This window comes from Mustela erminea, chromosome 9 (assembly GCF_009829155.1).
Source record: "Mustela erminea isolate mMusErm1 chromosome 9, mMusErm1.Pri, whole genome shotgun sequence".
Classification (NCBI taxonomy): domain Eukaryota; kingdom Metazoa; phylum Chordata; class Mammalia; order Carnivora; family Mustelidae; genus Mustela; species Mustela erminea.
Window position 1 is genome coordinate 78,747,321 of NC_045622.1, and position 22,143 is coordinate 78,769,463.

Consider the following 22,143-nt stretch of genomic DNA (forward strand, 5'->3'; position numbering starts at 1 on the left):
TCGCCCATTTTTAAAAATTGAATTACTATTATTATTACTATTATAGCTACTTCTACTACTGAATTATAGGAGTCCCTTTTATTTTTTGAATATTGAAATATCAGATAAATGATTTGAAAACATTTTATTCCATTCTGTACGTTGCTTGCCTTTTCATTTTGTTGATTGTTTCTTCGTTGTGCAGAAGATTTGTTGCTTAATTTGCCTTTTCGTCTCTACAATCATCATCTTTGAATAAGCATGAGGACTATAGTCTTACAACCGTGACCCTGGAAATATCATTTAGGATTAATTTCCTTCCATATTAAAACATTCGTTGATGAGCTGCCCAGTGGAAAAAAGTTTCATTCTCTTACAGGCTTTAGCCCCACCCAGCTGATCTTTTGTATACAGAAATGTGAATGAGAACTTCCAATACCAAGTTACTAAAAGCATCTCTGCAGCCTTGCCTATGCCTTCACTTAGCCCATTTTACTTTTCACTGCAGCCTCTCTGAGATGGGGTTAGTGCTGCTGTCATTTTTAAGGCAGCAAGATATCGTCAAGAAAAAACAACTCTAAAATCCATCCATCCTGTTGAAGTCAATTGCCTAGAAAAGGCATGAATACAGAAATTTAGAGAGTCAGCTCTGCATGTTTTATCTCTTTTGGATTTCCAAGGGAGAATAATCACCAGAAAGCCTGAAGTTACCACTGATTATAATACAGTGATTTTTTTTTTCTGTCTCCTATGATTTTTAAAACTTCAGTAGTGTGAACTTTGACTTACATAGCTCTTTAAGAATTTTGCAATGTCAACTGTGAAGTTTGAGCTGGATTATCTTTCTCCTGAAGGCTTCAGACATGAGCATGCTTCCAACCCAGAATTTACACTAACCTGTTTGACCGAACTCTCTGATGATTCTAGTCAACTGGAACTTCAGCATGCCAATTCTGTCCCCACTGGTAAGCTAAACTTTAGATTGATATTTTTGTGTATCTTACATCTGTATTTTCTTTAATGTCATATATGTTACAAATAAATCTTGATGTCACCTACTTTGTGGTGGTAAAACTGATGTCAATTTTAGTTTCATCAGTTGTTTTCCCTCAAAATATATAAATAAGTTTCTACAAAAAGAACAGAACATTCCCCCAGTAGAGTGAAATGCCAGAAAACAAATTTAAGGGACACAGAAAAATATTAATAGTGAAGTAGATTTTGTTTTTCTGAACTCAAGTCTATCAAGTCTTAGTTTTGTTTGGGATGATTGATAAAATCAGGGATTGTATCCATAAACTGCAGAAAAAGTCCTGCCGTCTTTCATTCATCTCTTCTATTTCAGTTTCCTTTTATATAATTATATGAAGGATAATATGTTTTCTTTACCTTCTCATTAAGAACAAAAAAAAATATTCCTTTTTCTTATGTTATTTTATGACCTATTTAAATTCTATATGAGCTGACAATGCTGACAGACTTCAATGTGAAAATAGTATTTTTTGATATCTGTGGGTGGTACTTACTTATCCAGCATCCGACAATTTTTATTTTAACACCGCAGTTTTGAGGAAACAATGCTATATACTAATAGTCTGCATACCTTAAGAAATTCTGTGGGTTTGGATTATAGTGAACAGCTATGAGATGTCAATAATGAATTAGTTGTGCTTTGTAGAAAAAAAGTATAATAAATAAATTTATTAAATAAATACTGTTCTAAAGGAAAATGCCGTTATGAGCTAGTTGTTTATCTTTCCTCATAAAAAAGACAGTACAATGAGAAAAGGAAAAGTTAAGCAAAGTCTTTATAGCTCTGGATGTTACATACATGTCATTAATCTTTGTCCAATGAAAAAGAACTTGTAGAAATAACAAATTCTAGTTTGCAACCAGAGGAGTCTTCTAAGAAAACTTGGCATATTTATTTATTTTGTGATGAAAAGAGTTTTGAAAAGAAGTTTTATGTGACTCCCAACCAATGGTTGATTTGTTGTCCGTACACTCTTGTTTTATATGACTTGTTTTATAATATGGGAAGTTCTATAATCAGGAGATATGACAACTTTTTAAAATTTTCTTTCACCCATACAATTATTTCTCTTTCTTAAATTGAAAGCCTTACTGGATATTGAACATACAGTTTCATAAATGGAAAAATCGAGGGTTTTTTTTGTTGTTGTTTGTTTATTTGTTGTTGTTGTTTTACAAATGAACAGTACAGTATAATAGACTTAGACAGGAAAAAGACACATTACTTATTTTACATGTACCAGTTTAGTCATGGTTTAAATACCCATGTTCTTTTCACCATGTTTTTGTCTTCTAGTTGTCTCTGTTCCAGTTACCACATCTAGTCCAATAAATTCAACTGCTGCCTTTCTAAAACTGGCATTACACAGCTAGAGCTTAAGTTTGAACTCTTCCCCAGTGCCTGGAAGACACTTTCACCTCAATATCCTTGGTGGTGCCTCAAATTCAACACAAATAAACTAAACTCCCTAAAAATGCCTCCTCCTTCTTACATTCTTATTTTTGTCAATATCCCCTGAGTCACAGACATTCCTTAACATGTGTTGCAATATAAAGTACAAGGTTATTTCTATGCATATTAGTTTAATATAGGTCTTCTTTACTTCTTTGTCCATCACTATGAGCCAGTACTACACAGGGTGCCTGGCAAAAAAGGTTCTTTATATCTTGACTCATTGATTGCCTGGCTGAGAGACTGAAATATTGGCCCTCTTCATTTCCCTAGTTCATGCACCTGTGTAGTCTTCTGTCTCATCTCAACTTCAGGTTTTCCAAAACAAGCTTCTTGTCTATTGATAGCCACACAGTAACTCCTAAGCACAAGTCTGACTTATTCCCACCTTTGTTTACAGTCTCTGTTAAGTGTACATGACCTTGTTCTAAACCTGGTGCTCTAGGCTCTAAATCTTTTTCTCCCCAGAACTTTGCCAGTTTCATGTAACCTACTTGTATCCTACAAGAATGATTTACACTTTTCAATTACTGTTTGCGTTATTTTTTTCAAAATAATTTCTAATAAATGTTTCTCCTTCTTCTATTTCTTAAGGTGTCACTGAGAAAAAAGATACATCATCTTCTTCTTAAATGCCTGTGGTTGACTCTTTATATAAAGGAATATTTCCTATGCCTAATTTCTACAAAAAGTTTGTCCTATATATGAAAGCATTCATATTCTGGATTTTGGTGTTACAAATACATATGTCCATGGCTTCTCTTCCATTAGATGATTTTTCTTGAAGGTAACTGCCTTTTCACAATTGTTTTTGCCTATAAATCATGAGCATGTCATAAATGTGATCGAGTGACTAAATTTTAAGTGTAGTTTATCTTTTAATTCATTTCCTTTCATAGGGAATACTTGTTCAAGTCAGGTTATACATGCATCTTACCTGCCAAAATACTATGTGGAAATTACACACAATTTTTTTTTTTTTTTTGATGATACCATCATATAGGATATTACCAGTGTGGAATTTGTCCTTCATTTAAAAATTTTATGGTGCATTGGGCATCTTAAAATCTACATTGTATGCTAGATCTTTTCCCCCTATATTCAAGAGAGTCAGGTTGTATTCACTTAAAATATAATAATTGAAAAAATAATATATATATATTCATTGAATATTTATGACTGAGAGTTAGTGCTTGGAGTGTCTATATGAAAATGAAAATGAGGTATTAGTAGAAACATCTCGGTTGTGTGACACTATGTTTTTAACATACATAAGCACATATCCCCAACATGGGAAAATAAAATACAACAGGCGAATGTTAGTCCATAGAGAGTTGAGCAGATATGTCTAAAAAGAAATGTGTTCCATTGTCAGCAAAAACAGTATTTATGACTTTTATTTACATAATAACTTGAAGATAATTCATACTTTCAGAATCTGACTAGTTCTCATAAGACCTCTATGAGGTAGAGTTCATTTATCTTGAACTTTATTAAATAAGAGAATTCAAAGGCCAGAAAAGGTAATGTAATTGGACCTACAAAACACATATACATATCTAATGTGTGCCTATGTCAGTGGGGAGTGTGGTGGCAAAGACAGAGATAAGTTGAGTAGCTCTTAATCTGCTTTCTGCCTCTAAACTTAATGTTCTTTTTTTTTTTTTCTCAGCATTGCATGGAAATTATGATTAAAAACAGTCCCATAGGATAAAAATGCTTCTTTAGGTTTCAGAAGTGTATTTCATCAGTAATCAGTAATGAGATTATAAATATCATTCCCAGATTCCGGAATGTGCTTTAAATGACTCTTTTTTAATTAAGATTATGAACATCTCACATTCAGGATCATCATTTTCACCATTGTGATATTAATGATAAGCACATATATATCATTTCCTATATATCTAGCAGTGCTGTGAATGTTCTGTATATGTACACATGCAGAGATGTACATACATATGTGTACATATGTTTTATATGTACACATATGTAAATATATATATTTATCCCTGTTAAATAGGTAATAATAACTTCCATCACAACACAGTCTAACATATATTCAAGAATGTAGTGATTCAGCTTTTTAAAATTTGTTAATTTCATTTAGTCTAGAATTTTGTATATTCTTTAGACCCTAAAATACTTTTACATAGTACATTTCCTAACATCCTCCAAGACCTGCTTTGGAGATTTGGTGTTAAAGAAATGAATTACGCAATGCTAGTGAAGTAACTGGAGAACTCTAATAAAAAGTCAAGATAAGGTCCTGCTCAGTCACAAACAAGCAGTGTCACTTGGGGCAAAGTTTTAACATCCCTCCTGGGTGATTTTTCTAATCTCTAAAATGTCTAGAGTAGATTAGTTGATTTTAAAGGCCACTGACAGCTATAAAAAAAGCTTAATGAAAATAATTAGATGTAGAGCATTTCCAATGCACATCATTAAGCTAGATAAAGACCAGAATATAAAGAAGGGTAAAGACAAAGCCTCTGTTTACATATAATTTATAACAATAATAATGAAAGTCAGCTTATGCAAAGAATTTGATAATTTATGGAGTTCTTTTAAATTTGACTTGTACAGTCATTCTGTAGATCAAATCGTTTTATTACTCCCATTTTGATAAACGAAGAAACTGCATATTAGTGATATTTTACAGTGAAATTTTAGTAAGTGATAAACCAACGTGGACACAGATTTTTTCCAATTCCAAGTGTTATTGCTACTACGCTAGTACAAGTGTGAATACCAGCCTTACTAGTTACCCTGCTGCTATGGCAATAGGGAAGATGACAAAAACAGCATTTACTGTTTTATTGACAATACTGTATACTTGAATCCTAGTCTCATTTTACTCTCCTAATGTTTTGAAGCATGAAGAAGTAAAATATTAATGTAATTGTCCATCGTATTTCAAATATAGAGCTATAGATCACTAATTTACACACCAATTTGCTATTTTCAATTCAGAATGATTGAATTGAAATCTTTATAAGATATTTAGAATAACTTAATAACCTAAGTGAGACTATTTGGTGTATAGAAATGTTAATAAGCTGATTTTAAATACTATGTTAATTTTGAATGTGTCCACTGAGCCACCCCGGGGGGCCCCCAAATACCATGTTCTTAAGAAAGTGTTACACTATCCACTAGTAGCCAGAGGAATCAATATAAACATTTATAGACATTACCTATCCCCATTAAACCACATGATCACAACACATACACACATTTAGTTTGTAATTAGTATGTATGTAGTAATTCTCTGAGAATTTGACTATATTCGTCTTCCTGGATAGGTCTTGGAACCTAGAAATGACTGACCACTCTGCAGCCGTTACAGCTGTGCTAAGGTCAGCATAAAAAAAGAAAATCTTCATCATCCTGGGTGATTTGGGACTTTATGGAGTGGGCTTTGCACTGGTTATTTCTTTGTCTCAGGAAGTGAAGAACATGGTTTCTAAGGACATGCAAGGAGACCAAAGAAATAGATTCTGTTCTGTGACCTTGGAATGGAGGGTGAGCATTCAGCTAGTTGCAGCCCAGAAGACCATCTCTGATCAAAAAGTAAAGGACCTGAGTGGCCTTTTTTGCTTAGTTAGAAGGAATTAGAGGTCCTAACTTCTTAAGATGCTTAGAATGATGACCCGTTGCCACATGACTAGTGAGTTTATAATGCTGCCATCATCCGCTATTTTTATCTATTAGTCGTCTACTCTGTGCCTAGCTCTCTGCCACTAAGAAATGTCAAGTATCTGGATGGTCCAGCGCCTGCTCTAACTCACTCTCTAAATCTAGTTATGAAAAAAAAACTGTGTATGTGATTGAAATAGGTAACTCTTTCTTTCTGTCAGTCTCATTCAGGGCAGGAATCAGCTGGAGAATAGTGCTTTAGCAGGGTGGTTTCCAAACCCTAAATATAGTCCATGGAACATTTGCATTAGAATCACGAGAATACTTGCGATTCCTGGGGATTCTAGGGTCCCATCCCAGATAATTTATATGTAAACTCTGTGGATACAATCAAGGAATCTAGATTTTAGAAATACCTCATTATGTTCATACACACTAAAGTTTGAAAATCAGTGCTTTGGTTAAGTGTCATTATAGGAGGACCAGCAAGAGCTTTCTATAGTGATCCTGATATTATGGCACTTGTTTCAGATAATTTCTCATCATTGTAATCTACAGCCAACTATAGCTTTTTTGTCAACAAGCTTTTATACTAAGGTTGTTAATCCATTGACATAATTGAAAGAGTGTTTTCCTTTTTCTTATATTTGCATATTACCCTCAGATAAATTCAGATCAAATGCTTCCAAAGAGCCCTCCCTCTCATTCTTTATATAAAACATCTAATTTTCCCTGTATTGGATGCCCAGAGTATCCATTTCTGTGGCATTGATATCAATGTTAAATGTTTATTTTCTGCATTTAATCTTGCATTTAAATGTTTTACTGTTAAATTTTGGATATAGCTTTCAGCTTTCAGTGCAGTTTTATCAAATAGAGCATAAACTCCCACGGGATAAGAGATATCTTATACTTCTCTTCAATTCCCTTAAGGAGAGACCACCAGAGAGCTCTATGAACTGAGGAGCTGAATTGCTTATTTCTAATATGACTTTACAAAGATGGGCCAATTGATAGAAGCCTTCACTTTCTTTGTGGAATTTTTAATATAACTCTGATCTCTTAATGGCTCTGCCTAGGGGCCTTCAACTCATCCTGTCTTAAGAAGAACAATCTAAGTTCATGTAATATGCATACTTTGGCTGCCATGGTAAAATGAAAGTTAATGCTAATGTGATGTTGTAAAATGAAATAACCCCAACAACCATCATCTCTTTAAATGCCTGCTGAAGATATTCTATTAGGAATTGGGTACATCTATTATAATTCAAAATGATAAATTAAAAAATGGCCTTTCTGATAACATACAGGGTGTGCTAATGGAAGTATTGATAAGTGAACATTGCATACTATGTAATACCTTGTGGAGTTGACTAAGCTAGATGGAGATAGAGATTAACACAAATACATAGATTTATCTCCTCAAAGGTATCCTGGAAACATGTCTTCCTGACAGCAGATGAACGAATATTACTCTGTTTTTTTGTTTGTTTGTTTGTTTTAGAATAGGCCTCAGTACCTTAGTTTATACAACACTTTGTACAGAAAATCAAGGATTGTGGTGAAATGTTTATGATGAGATTCTCAGGTTGGCATGGTGAAATACAGCCACAGTCTTTATTCATAAAGCTCTTTCTGGGAAGCAGTTTACGAAGGGCTCTCTGTAAAATAATGGGTGAGTTATCTTAGGGTATAAAATCAGGTATGCTACTGATAATTTATAACCGGTTATAGAAAAGGTACTTAACTTGCAAGCATTATTCTCTTCTAAAGTACAATAGATTCTAGAATCTAGAAATCACTGTAACAGCTTGATAAGATTTTAAGCTAAGTTTTCAGGAGGAAAAAAAAAAATCATAGAACGTGCTGATTATCAGCATAAAAAGAGAAATAGCGGCTGCTGACTCCAGAGTCATGTTGCTTCTGCTGAGACTGCAAAGCTTTCCCCTCTGCTCTAACCCCAGAGTACACCGAAAATCATTGAGTAAACAGGAAGAAGACACAGCAATACCCCTCTAGCCCAACCCTCTCCCGTGATTGGTTTCTTCCTGAGTCACAGCTGAACTTCTGCTCTGGAGTGGAAAGAGCTTCACGAGAGAGGCACTGGTCAAGAATAGTCAGGTGAACCCAGCCAGAGAAAGCCACTCCAAACCTGTTTCCTTAGTTGAAAACAGGGGACTTGCAGAGTACATTCTCTGAACCTCTTTCAAAGATTCTCTGATTTAATTTTATAGGCATTTACTTAAAAAAAGGGTGGGGGGCCCTATCGGGAGGGTCCAGCAAATTCTGCAAGTCACCATAATTTCTGATTGCTTTACTGCTTAAAATAAATTTGCACACTGGGAAAACTCATCAATGCCTTCTGATACCCCAGCTTCCTATGGCTGTGTATGGTCTCATGCATCACTGTTGGGCTTTTTCAAAGCTCATTGTGCTACATAACATGGGGATACTTTTCATGTCCTCAAGAATGTTGGAAAAACCACTGCTTGGTCCCTTGAGTCAGCTGTGGTAGATCCTATTATTCAGAGTGGTGTTTTGCTTATTTTTAGATGACCAATGAACTACTTACATTTCCCATGTTTGTATCGTATTTTCACATTCTTAACTTTCAGCTTTCATTTTGCTTGTCCTTTGCTTTTTCCTGCTGTATAATTTGAGTTCTCAAAAGCTAAATATACTCATTTGTGTTCTCTGAAAATTCTATATAGAAAATTCCTGCTCTAAGTTATGAGTAGAAAAATACATAAACTACAAATATAATCTTAGATTTAATGTTCCTACATTCTACTTTTTATAAGTTAATCCAGAAGACTGTGGCATTTATTTTTACAGTTTTTTGAGCTGCACATTTTAACTGAACACTGACTGATTGCTATAGAAGGAGTTGTCTACATAAGAATATACCCTATAAAATAATCCAGTATCTTCATGTAAATTAAAATTGCTATTCTGTATAAACAACCACAGAGAGGTAATTGCTTAGACCCCAGTCAAGCTAGAATTCAGAGGTTGCTCTGTTCCGATTTAGTTGTGTGATTTCTGTCAATCAGAAAATTCAGTGAATATCTGTATGTTTCTATTTCCTGATACATAGTAAGGGTATGCAAATCTCTACCTCACAGATTAAGAATATTAAGTGAAACAACAACGATAAAACATTCAGCAAAATAATAGTAAATATCTAGGAAATGCTGTTATTCTAAGTATATATTATTAGATAGCTATATTACAATAGTATTCCAGAATGTGATGATTGACCATGTTCTGGTGATTACAGTCCATATGAGGCAAATCGCAGAACCTATGTAAGGCAAACTGAGCTGCTAAGATTCAAGTACAGTTGTCCACAGGAACACATGACTATGCAGAGAATAAAAGTCACAAACTTCAGGAGCATTTGTTTTATTTGCTAAATTATCCCATTAATGCTTAATATTAAAATAAAGGTGGGTTTGGTAGGATGTAGAATAACTACCTAAATTAATTTTTGTAATCAAATACCAGACTGCAAAGAAAACTGTTCTCCTAGAGATGTGTGTGAGCACTCACTTTTCTCTAACAGGAGAGACATTTCTAGGGGAAAATTTGTGAGGCACTGGAAAGAAAACAGGTGTTGGTTGCATGAGAACCCTGGTGTCAGTTGGCTGCTTGGTCAGTGATGTCTCATAATGCCGGAGGGTGCTCAGTGCATTTGGTGAGGCCAGGAGTCTGTCCTGGATCCAGTGAGGCTCTGCTAGTTTTAGCACTGACATCCTGAATCACTGTTCTCTTCTCAGGGTGTCATTGGTTTTCGAAAGCAACTGGGAATTTTACTTTACTTCATTGAGAGTTGGGAAAGGGAAACTTTTTTGTGTGTTCTCGAAATTAAACTTCTGTATTTTGTTCCCACTCCAGATAAAAGTAGGCAGAGGTAAAGTCTTCCCTGTGTTCATCTTTAAAAGAATATCTAGCCTTTAGAGGTGAGATGCCTTATCTGAACATTGAATAGTGCCCTGAGCAAGGAGGCGGAGATATTAGAGACAATCATGTATTATCTAGATTAACTTGACTAACCTCATAGATGGGAAGAGATAGATTCACAGGCTTCTCTTATATGAGAATGTGAGAGTGAGGTCAAAAAAGCATGATGAGTAGCTTGCCTAATATTACACAGATGATTTGATATAGAGGTCAGTCTGTAATTTTCTCCATCCTGTATTGTCAGGCCCTCATGTGTCTTCTAACTCCCCTGGGTCATCATGATAAAGGATGGCTGGACTTTGCCATATAGAACACCTCTTGCTATGACTCACACATAGATTTTAGAGCTTGCGAAGGTTACTTAATATTTCTCTGCCTATTCTTAGTGGGATACCCGCTTTATAGAATTGAACATGGGATTGAGAAAATATTTGAAAAAAATGCCTTCTGGAGGGACAGGGTTTAGAATGTATATTTAATGGATATCAGATGTCTCCTCTTTTTCTACTTCCAGCATTCTGCCTACTCTATTACTCGCTTGTGTCTTCTCAACTCAAAAATTGTTGGGCCGTTCATATGAGTTGCTGTGAGGACTGGAGGTAATAAATCTAAAGTCAAAGTGTTCTACAAATACACACATCACTGTGACTTTTCTAATTAATTCTTGCAGCCACATGATTTTTAAATCAAACTTTCTTGAAAGTGATTTATGATTAATTTTAAAAAAATTAAAGATCTGGGGGTATTGGTCTAAATGTCTCTTGTAATGTAAGAACTCTGATCTCATCATTCATCAGCTTATTTTTCATTACCACTGAAGAAATTATCATTCCCCTCTATATGTCCTGCTGATATTTTCTTCAGAATCCTTATCTGATGCCAGAGCAGTTAAGTACAATTCAGTGTCTCATAGTTCTTCTTTGCCACTGAATATTTGGCTCTCACCAGTCAGATTTCAGAATTTAGGCTCCATTTCCAAGGCCACCGTGGAGAAAAGTCTCAAAACAAAAGCATGTAAAGAAGTGAGTTCTGTAGCAGATCCAAGAGCATGGATTTTAGAAGTCACCCGATACATATAAATGCTATGTATTTTGTAATTTCTGGCAAAAACACAATAATCACAGAGAGTTTGGTCCTTTTTTGTGTTGTTTTGCCTTGGAAGCCTAATGAAACTTTTCTCAGGAATTTGTCTTATAACCTTATCATAGTTACCCTTTAAATGATTAATTGTTAAAAAATAAAGTTCCATTAGCTCCAACATATGCAGATACTTTAAAATTTGAATTAAAAGGGGCATTTTATGACAGACAAATGGTGAGGAGAATAAGTGGAATTAATGGGAGTTCAAATGTATACATTGTTTATTACCTATGGGTCAACACTGTAACATAAGACCTGCTAAAATGTAAGACATTGTACAGGTTAGGAATTAGGGGCAACTGGGTGTCTCAGTCAGTTAAGTGTCCAACTCTTGATTTTGGCCTAGGTCATGATCTTAGGGTCTTGAGATAAACCCCACATCAGGCTCTGGGCTCAGCAGTTAGTCTGCTTGAGACTCTCTCTCCCTTTCCTCTTCCCCACATTTCTTTCTATCACTCTCTCTGTCTCTCAAATAAATAAATCTTCAGGAAAAAAAAAAAAGTTAGGAATTACTTAAAAGGAGACTAAAACATGGAGTCTGCTCCTAGTGTTAAAGAGGACATTCATTCATTACATTAATATTTACTGAGTAACCATATATACAATGTACCTATACACATACATACAAAATAGTTTTGTAATATATATACAACCTATTTTGGTACACACCATCAATGTATTTACCGTGTGAGCACAGCTGATATCAACTCTGTTCTCCCTAATATCCCAGCACTCAGTGGCATCCCTCGTCCCATTCTCATCTGTGAGTGCCCCGTAGTAAGTAAGGTCATTCTTTCAGTCTTAGGTTTGTGTTCTCATCTCATCCTGAATGTCATCAGTGTTAGAATCTTTAGTGATAGATGCTTGCAAAGAAGGAATAGGCAGCCATGGACAAAAGGAGAGTCTGCATGGAGAATTTTGCAATATATTCTCTATGTAAATATGTCCATGTCAAGTTTAATTTTAGTCTTTAGTTTTCTGAAAGTTAAGCTAGGAAAGAGTCTTCTCCATGGCTATAAGCCGTGTTTCAATGTTTCTGTATCAGAATATCTGTTGATTTGTGTTAGTCTTCCCCTACTGTTTCTTTCTATTGTACATCCTCATGGGTCTTGGTCACCATTTTAATCCTCACCCATACGAGACTCCTCATCGCCCACAAATATCACATTATGTTCTGCATCCTCTTCCCCATGTCATCTCACTCAACCCACCTGGTAGAGCATCTGTGCCTTTTGTGTAACTCCAGCCTTTGTAATACAGAATACCCTCATCAAGTTATGGGAACCATCACAAATGACTGGTTAATGAGCAGTGTTCTTCTAGTGAAAGTGGCAGGTATTAGAGAACAATAAGGGATTTAAGATGGTTCTGGAAAGTCAAAATAGAATTTTAATATTGTACCTCAGTCACATGATGAATTAATTAAATCTTGCTAAGCTCTAACACAGGATATTATACTGTTTCTTAGTGTAAGAGTTTTCTGCCATGCAGTAAACTTTGGAATTTAAGTCTTATAGCTCACAGAAGTTGCTTGTAAATTGGAGCTGATCACTCAGGGGAAAAAAGAGGCAACTATTCATTGTAGCACATGCCAAAGGAAAAATCAATGATAAAGGATATATGTTTTGAACTTCCAGAAGAAATAGATTAATGTAGCTCAACGAGAATAGAAAAGGAAAGAAATTTTAAGCAGGGACAGATTGAAAGAAAGGAGGAAGGCATTCCTAGAAAATGAATTGACATAGATTGACCACAGTATACAGTGTCATAAAGTATTTATTTGTGTTTCTGTGCATTCATGTGTTTCTTTATTTTTTGCCACAATTACTTCCATACTTCTAGTATGAATACTATGGATTTTTCTTAGAGAATCAACCCCTTTTCTACTCTTTATAGTAGGTCATATCGTTTGTGCCCCTACTTTAAGATGTGCCTTAGGCTAGCCTTCGTTCCAATTATTTAGGTTATTGGACTAATGAATTCCTTATGGGATAGTGTTCATTTGATTTGATTCTTGTATCTATTACAGTAGGAATAGTTCTCATTTCTAGTTTTTGGTAAGGGAGTGACAAGAAAAGTCCTGCGTGGCGAGAGTGAAAGATGTATGTTGCACGATAGGGGAAGGTAAATTAAGTATAGGTAGAATAGTAGGCCTCAATGCTAAATGAATAGCATTGACCAGTACAGTTGGTAGACACCTTGCTAATTCTAGGAGATCCGTTTTAGCTTTCCCTACTTTTTAAAGTCAGGGCCTTGGTAACATTAGTCTGGGGCTACAGCCAAACCATCATTCTTAAGGAAGTCTGGAAACTGTGGCCTTAACCTCTGCTCTCAAGGTTCCTGGCTCTATACTCTTTTGCAGTTAAAATAGATAAAAACTAAGCCTCATATAGAAGTTTAATGTGTCCCCAAGGCAACATTGAGATTTTCTCTTCCTCCCATTAAGAGAAATTTTTATTTAATTTGTAGGAGGAGGAGGAAGTGGCTAATCTTAGGCTGTTTACAGAAACTCCTCCAGGGGTCTCAGAGTGGCCTAGCCTGTCTGGTTTGTTCTATTTCAGGGTGGAATCCATGTGGGTCCTTCATGTTCCTGTTTTTCATTTCATGCAGGGATCAGACCTAGGCATAAATTTGTACGTGCATAACCACTGAGAGATGTCATGTTTAACCATCTGGTTAGAAAGTGGGCTAAAGATTCTTCTTCTCTGAGAAGCTGTGGCTACAGAAATGATTGATTTTTTTTTTTTAATGATTTTATTTATTTATTTAACAGACAGAGATCACAGGCAGGCAGAGAGGCAAGTAGAAAGAGAGAGAGGGAAGCAGGCTTCCTGCTGAGCAGAGAGCCTGGTGCGGGACTTGATCCCAGGACCCTGAGATCATGACCTGAGCCAAAGGCAGAGGCTTAGCCCACTGAGCACCCAGGTGCCTCAGAAGTTGTTGATATTAATGACTTCCTGCGTTTCTATATATTCAGATTACCATAGGGGTTAAAAGTCAATATGGATTTTATCTTCCTTAGATGAAGAAATGGATTTTTTTTTCGGTAAATGGTTTTAGGACTAAATATATTAGGCCTGTCTTGGCAGTTATGGTGTATAACAGTTGCAGTAGAACCCATTTCCCCCTTGTTTATGGGAACTGTTAACAGTTTCTTCTAAGAAACCTTACTTTGTCACATTCTAATCATGATGTTTATGGATAAAACTCTCTCAGAGTGCTGGACTTATGACCATAGAGTATCCTACGGATTTAGAAGGGAGAATAAGCCTGTCCAATCATAGTGGAATTTAAGACCTTAGTTAGAAATACTCAGCTTGGGGAAAGGGTATGAGGCTGGTACTGAGCCTTGGGCAAATATAAGGCAAGAACCTGGTGTTATCAGCGACTATCTGTGGAGACTAATGATAGAGAAAACCCAGAGGAAGCAGAGCCACAAGAATGGCATTACTATAAAGTTAGAGTAGGAATCAGGTTCTAACTGAAGCTAATCTGAACCTGGAGCTCAGTCAAATTAAGTCCATTATGTTTTCCTAAGCCAGTTTATATCAGGATTTATGTAGCTATTTTAGTCTGGTGCTACAGGAAATATTTTCTCCCTCTGCCTCTTCCCTTTGAAACCTCTTTCTTTTTCCTTAAAATTTCTCTCAAGTATACTTCAAGTATTTCTTCCTCTTTGGATCTTTTTTTTTTTTTTTTTTTTTTTTTTTTTTGACACAGCTTGGAAGTTTGTTATTCTGTTATAATCTTTATTATGAAAAACAGTGATATATTTGCTTACCTGTATCTCTCATGGTGAAAATTACTATAATTCATTTCACATTTATTCTGTGTTACATTTTATTAAGCTTTGGGATATGGGGCTGAACAAGACAAACATTGTGTGTGCACTGTGTAAGGGCTTTTCTTATATACAACAGACACTTGCAAAGTACTGAATTAGTATGCAATTCAAAACATTCATTTCTGAATCTTTTTTGACTAACATCACTCCACGAAGATCTTAAATCTTCTGAATATCCACCATTGCCTTTATTTCTTAACATTTTGAGAGCTGATGCTTCAGTTTCAAAAGGCATATATCTCAGATCTTCAAAGAGTTCCCAAATCAAAACTGCAGAAATATTTACCAAAGCAGATAAAATTCCCTGTGAATCATAATGTCCTTAAAAGTTAAATTTATAACACCATGTAGACACAGTCCATGCTTGCCATCTTTTTAATTTTCACTATCATTTTATTGTTTATGTTGTAAAAAAAATTACAGTGACTAGAGAACTAATTTAAATGGTTTAAAAAATACTTTTTCTTATTTCCATACACAGCAGACTATAGATTGTGTTCAAGTGATAGATCAACACTGAATTTGACAATTAACTCTTAAGAGCATCTAAAGCTATTCTGCCCAGGCCAAGAACCAAGAAGGTATAATATATATTGGCTTTATTTTTTAATGTAACCTACTATCTTCCGTTGGACTTTTATCCTGCCTTATGCCAGGGTCCGTTTTTTCAAAAGAAATGTTTGCGTATATGACTTTTCAAGAGTTGTCATTTACTTAAATGGTGAATGGAGAAAAGATGAGGAGAGAAAAATATCATGTGTTCGTGCTGGCTTTGATCTAAACCTAAATGACTCATACTATTCAGTTTTGCAAGTTAATAAATCACAAGTGGAATTATATTGTGTATTTTCAATGTGGTCAAGAATATAAAATCCATGAATTTCAAGTTCATAAATACCATTATGGTGGAAGAGTAATATACCCATTCAGTGAAATTCTTAAGTTACTTGAAGGGATAAAGATTTGTATATTCAAACTATGTAAGTAAAATATCAATAAATATTTATAGTATGTTTTTTAGTAAAATACTTAGTAAATAATTTGGTGAAAAATAAGTAAAATATTACTTTTTATTCTGTGTTTCTCACATATAGAAGTTATATTTTTATTACTGTCCCTCAGAGCCTTGCAGGTCTCAACATATAGCTTATCAAATGAAAGCTTGACCACTCATAAAACCCTATGGGAGTTGTACTGGTAATTTTAGGCAAAACAGTTTCATTTATGCTCATAATCTGTTGCTACCATTGCATTCATTTATGAAAGAGCCATTTAAAAGTTTGGGCTGTAGCTGATGTTGGAACGGAATGAAACAAAATGATCCCCTAGAGATTGCGTTCAAGATACTAGCTTCCTTAGCTTTAACCTACCTACTCATATAATTGGTTGGATCTAAGATAAGACAATCAGCAATTAAAATTTCATAGAAGTATCTTATCCAAAACTTATAACTGTCCTCAAATAATCTCCTAAATTCTACTTATTTTCAGAATGCCATTTTTTTAATATTAAAAAGTACTCTTTAGAATCTTATATATGGATCTTAACCAATGCTACATTCACTGTTTACTGGAAGACAGCCACTTAAATTGCCTGTTAAAATGCAACACGATTAGTGTTATAGTAAACTTATGAATACTGTGTTGGAGAAACAGTTATGGGAGTGATGAATTCTGACAGAAGTAGGAAGAAAGCTACAGAGAAAGTAGCTTAATGGAGGAGACACTTGTACAAACTCCTCATGAGTACAATTTTTCCATAAACTTGAAGTTTAAGGAGAAGAGGTAGTACAGGTAAAGGAACATCATGGGCAACCACAGAAAGACATGAGAAAGCAACTTAACAGTTGAGAGAGTAAAATCAGTCTTTAAAGCCATCCCCCAAACACGAGAAATACTAAATAATAATTCCTCTGAATTTTTAGAATGTTTTATATATTTGGTAGAAAAGTTATTTTTTGTTTTGTTTTGTTTATGAGCTCCTTAAGACAACTCCCTTCACCAAACTCTGTGTTCTTAAATGCAGGGGCCAGTTTTAATTTATCCAGCAAAACATACAGCCCTTGGCAGCCATTCAGCATAGTTGTCAACTGAATAGTGATGTAGCTGGAGTGTGGGTTGTGTGAGACAGAGATTGGAAGATAAGGAGGTTAAGTTGGGCCAATTTGCAATGGGATTTGAATGTCAAAACAAACAGTTTAGCCTTTATTCTTTCAGGGAAGATAAGCCACCAAATGTGTTTGAGTAGGTTACTGGTGATCAGAGCTGTGCTGTTGATATTGCAAAAAAAAAAAGAGAGAGAGAGAGAGAGAGAGAGAGAAGATATTTTCTCTAGTCTCAGAATGAAGGCTCATTTTCTTGCTTCAATTTTTTAGTATATGTGCTGCCGAAGCGAGTACCGATTGTCTTGATAAAAATATTTTAACTTGGTCACACGCAACTCTTAGCTTTTTTTGTTTCAGTTTTTTTGTTTTGTTTTGTTTTGTTTTGAATAATTAGGAGGTTCCTGAGAGAATAGACACTGATTTATGAGTAAGAGGTCATTATCTGAACAATGGGTATTTTGGTGTATGGTTAGCATCAACTGGAACAGATACTCCCAGAGGAAGGCTCCTTATTCTAGAAACTTCCTTTGAAACCTGAAGAATTTAGTGGGTTGACTACCATGTAGTTTTGAATATGCTATTTTTAAGTATAAGAGCCAATCATTCCCATAGGCATTAAATTGTACAGTCATATTTCCAAGTAAAATAGCAGTTACATTAAAGCTACCAGTCTATGTGGAAGAAGCCATTGCCTAAGACCCATACTGAAGTTGAGGCTTTGTATTTGTCCTCTGCTAGTAATTTTTACTCCTTCACATGTTAAAGGAAAACCCAGAAACCTTTTAAGAAAAATGGAGTTGCACCATTTTATATAGAAAGGGCAAAGAAAGCAAGAGATATTGATAACCAGTAACAGTATATTGTAGTTTCCAAACTACAATTCAAGTTTTATGGTTCAGTTTTCTATTGATTGTATCATAGAAACTTAATTTTAAGCTATTTCTGATTGAGATGAAAAAATTACCAAACATAATTTGTACATTGTAAATTTGATTTAATTAGTAATTTGCAACTATTTAAATATATGTTTATATGGTTATAATACTCTTTTAATTTCTAAATTACTGATTTGAACTTTTAGTTTGTATTACTTGAATCTTCCACAGATGGAGACAAATGTCAGCTTTCCCTGATTTCCTCACATGATACAAGATTCAATCCATTCTAAATGAAAGTAGTACATTATAAATACTACATAGTTAGAATTCTTCTTAAAAAAATAAAAAATCTGGTATGTGTTAATAAGCTTGGCCTGTGTTTCTGAGTAAACTTTTATCTTTATTTCCATTTTCCCTGTTTCTATAAACATAACATCAACACTGTTTCCTTACTGGGTAGTGTCAGAAGAATTTAGCTTATGTTTTAACATCAACAAACATCCCCAAGGAAGAGACAAGGTGGTATGTAGAGAACATTAGCATAATTATTTGACAAATGAAAATGATTTTCTGCTCCTGGTACAAAGTTCTTTCATAGACTGAAAAGGTAAATGTGTACAAAGACAAATTAATCAAAATATTCTCAATCAAAATGGTCTAGTTCAAGGTTAGTAAGTTATTTATTCTCATTTATAGTATAGTTGTACTGAGATTTTGACATGCTAGGGCATAATGTTCATTGAAACATTATTGGGTATTGAGCAGATGAATGAACATACAGGAAAGGAGCATTTTAATGTGATGCTGTACTTTTGCTTTACTCATTTAAAAACTGTTATCTCACTTAATTAGACTTAATTTCTAAAATAAAGCCAAATTAATCAGAAATATCGTACCTAGAGAAGTCATCTTACAAGGATTAAGTGTTTTAAGAAATTAAAGCTTGGGGCACCTGGGTGGCTCAGTCATTTAGGTATCTGCCTTTAGCTTAGGCCATGATCTCAGGGTCCTGGGATTGAGCCCTTCATCTGGCTCCCTTCTAAGCGGGGTGTCTGTTTCTCTCCCTGCCCTCGCTTGTTCACTCTCCCTCTCTTTTTCTTTCTCCAATTAACAAATAAAACCTTTTGAAAAAGAAAAAAAATTAAATCTTATTTTAAAAAATATAAATCACTTGCCATAACTCAGATTTTTAAATGCATAGATAATATTCTAAGGTATTAGGTTGTTTGTTTTTTTTCCCCTATAATCTCTTGACATTGGAAAGAAAAAGCTCAGCAATGCTTCTCCTGTATCTGTAGGCTGATTGCTTCATTAAGTGTTAAGGTGAGGGTTTAAATCCACATACCTCTCTTTACCAAGCATCTTGCGTGAACCAGTGCCTTCGACTTCTCTGTTCCTTCAAAGATTCTTCATCTTTAATAATAATAACAACAATAATAATTCATTAAGACTTTACTCAGTGCCAGCCAGTGTTCTGCATGCTTTTTCTAATTTACTTTATTTAGTCCTCATAATGGCTCAAGGAGGAAGTTACTGTGATTACAGAGAAAAACAACTGAGGCACAGAGATGTTAGACAGGTTGCCCAAGACCACATAATTTGTATGTGGTATAGCGGGTCGGGATAGAGACAGTTAATTTGGTGGTAATACCTACACTAGATGACAACAAGCTCTGTCAAATGTGGGACTAGTAGAAGTGACCTTAGGGCACTTTATTTTTATTAATCTATTCCGTAATAGGTTGACATTGAAATCTCTATGAGCCAATAATATCAAAAGGTCTTCAAACGGATGCATGGTTAAAGATATATAATACCAAGCCTGTTACACTTTATTTGCTGAGCATTGAGGATAGAAGCTCCCCACAGAGAGCCACAACTCTATAGATCATTTAGTTGTAGAGAATTTAGTGATTTGTGAAATAATTAAAATGTCAAAATTAAAAATATTTCCATAAGTTATAAAAGTATTATTAACCTTCCTTGAAGGGGAAAAAGTGGTCTAAGGTATTCAAAGCACCTTTTTAAAGACTATTTTGATTAGCATTTTAAAAGTTATGTATAAATATTTATTGAGCTTGGTGCATGCACACACACACACATACATACATACATACATACATACATACATATTTAAAAAAAAAAAAGCAGTTGGCGTGTTTTTGCCTTGGATCTGAATGAGGCAGCAGCCTTGGGTAGAGCTGTCTTGAGATAACATAGTCAAAACAAGAAGGGCATCAAGGCCCATCTTTTGTCTTATATTTTCAGTTTTCTGATTCATTGTTTGTTTCATTTTATAGCCTCTAAAGAATACATGAGGGGAGTGCCTAGCTGGCTAAATTGGTAGAGCATGTGGCCCTTGATCCTGGGTTGTGAGTTTGAGCACCATGTTAGGTGTAGACATGACTTAAAAATAAAATCTTGGAAAAAAAAAAAAAGGAAAGAATTTGTGAGATCTTGAAGTTGTATTCTAATCCTTTGCTTCAATGTAATGGGAATAACTTTGCTCTCACAAGTTCGGTATGATCATTAAGTGACCTGATATGTAAATGCTGGGTAAACTGTAAAAACAATAACTACATAATAAATCATGAACTGATTTGGTTGGTAGGAGTAATTATACTAATAATAATAGCAGAAATTTAATGAGAGTCAACACCAGATGCACTTTACTTTGTACAAAGACTTTTGGTGTTGCTTTATCACAACTGGAGAGCAAATTCTATTTTAGTACACCAATGGATTCTTCTCATATTTCATAGAGGAATTATTGTATTCTTGACAAGGTCATGAGCTGACTTTAAAGTTCAAATGTGATATGTCCATGATGCAGAGGACAGAAAAAACATGTTTACAGTGGGTCTTAGGATGAGTGAATTGGGCTAAAAATATTCTTTCGAAGTCTAAGGCAAAAAGCTTTATCAACTAGACTAGCCAGTTAAGGAGTTTCCCATACCAAGCGCACCTAAAATCCAACTGACCTTTCTTATTAGTGGTTTTCAAACATTTCTGTACTTGTCCAGAAAGAGAACCAATCTCCAGGTACTGAGATGTCCCTTAAATGAATGTTTGGTGTTCATACCTCCCAGCCACTGAACTCTCAATGATAGTAACATGCTATTCTAATAGGATCTTAACTTTGGGGCCACCTTCCTAGGAATAGTTTTCTCTGTTGGAGCAGGGAAAGCAGAAATACGGCTCTGCTGACCAAACCAATGCACATGCGATCAGGAATTATCTAGAAACAAACACTAAAAGGAGCATGTATGACAGAAGCAAAATGTAAGTGGTGTACACAAAGGTTAAGCATCTACTCTTTTCTGTTGAGATTGGGAAGAAAGCAATTCTGCATTTTCTGAAGAAATCATTGATTTCTGGAAAGTATTAAGCTTTTAGATTCCAGTTACAACTTGAGCTCTCTTTTCCAACACCTAATGTATGAAGAATCATACAAAATTCAAGATTATAACAATCTCTGTAAGACTGTGTATCATAGTTAAAGCAGTACCTTTTTGTGGAGGTAGATTTATTTTCTATGGCATTCTGCAACTGAGAATTGAGGACCCTGTTTGTTAAGCAACCATCTACCTCCTCTCTCATTTGATATGGGCTGATCAAGTGCTACAAACGTTGTAGTGTGAATAATATTAACTTATTCTATGTGAATATGATGACAGCTAATAATTAAATAAATTTAATAAATGAATTCATAAACCATTGCCTCAGCCAATAAGTTACAGCTTCCTCCTTGACTAGAAAGAGTGAATTTATTGATGTTGGTTTTTTATATTCCTAATCTCTGTTAAATATAAATCTCCCTGTGGCCAAAATGGTGGTCTTCTAGTCTTCTAGTCTTCTATCGTTCCTCCTTGACAGTTTCTGTCTTGGGAAAAAAATATGTATCTGCTACATACTCATGTGGTATAATATAAACTAGAATAAAATTTTATCTTAATTCAAATTAAATCTCTCAAATATATGTAGTTGCACAAACTTCCCCAAGTCAATATTTGATGTCATTTCTCCTAGACTCACATCTATCTCCATCCAACCATTTCCTAATAAATACTTCTAAGGTTATCAGAAATATACAGTAAGCATTTTTATATTA

The 22,143-nt window shown here is 34.8% G+C and overlaps 1 protein-coding gene across 1 annotated transcript in view; it reads left to right on the forward strand.

Moving 5' to 3' along the window:
* Positions 1-401: 401 nt before the first annotated feature.
* ANO3 (anoctamin 3) overlaps positions 402-22,143 on the forward strand; it is a 411,475-nt gene continuing 389,733 nt past the window's right edge. Inside the window, exon 1 of the mRNA XM_032359616.1 lies at positions 402-944. Within this exon, the coding sequence (XP_032215507.1) occupies positions 791-944 (154 nt within the window). The 5' untranslated portion in view covers positions 402-790. The remainder of the gene's footprint in view (positions 945-22,143) is intronic.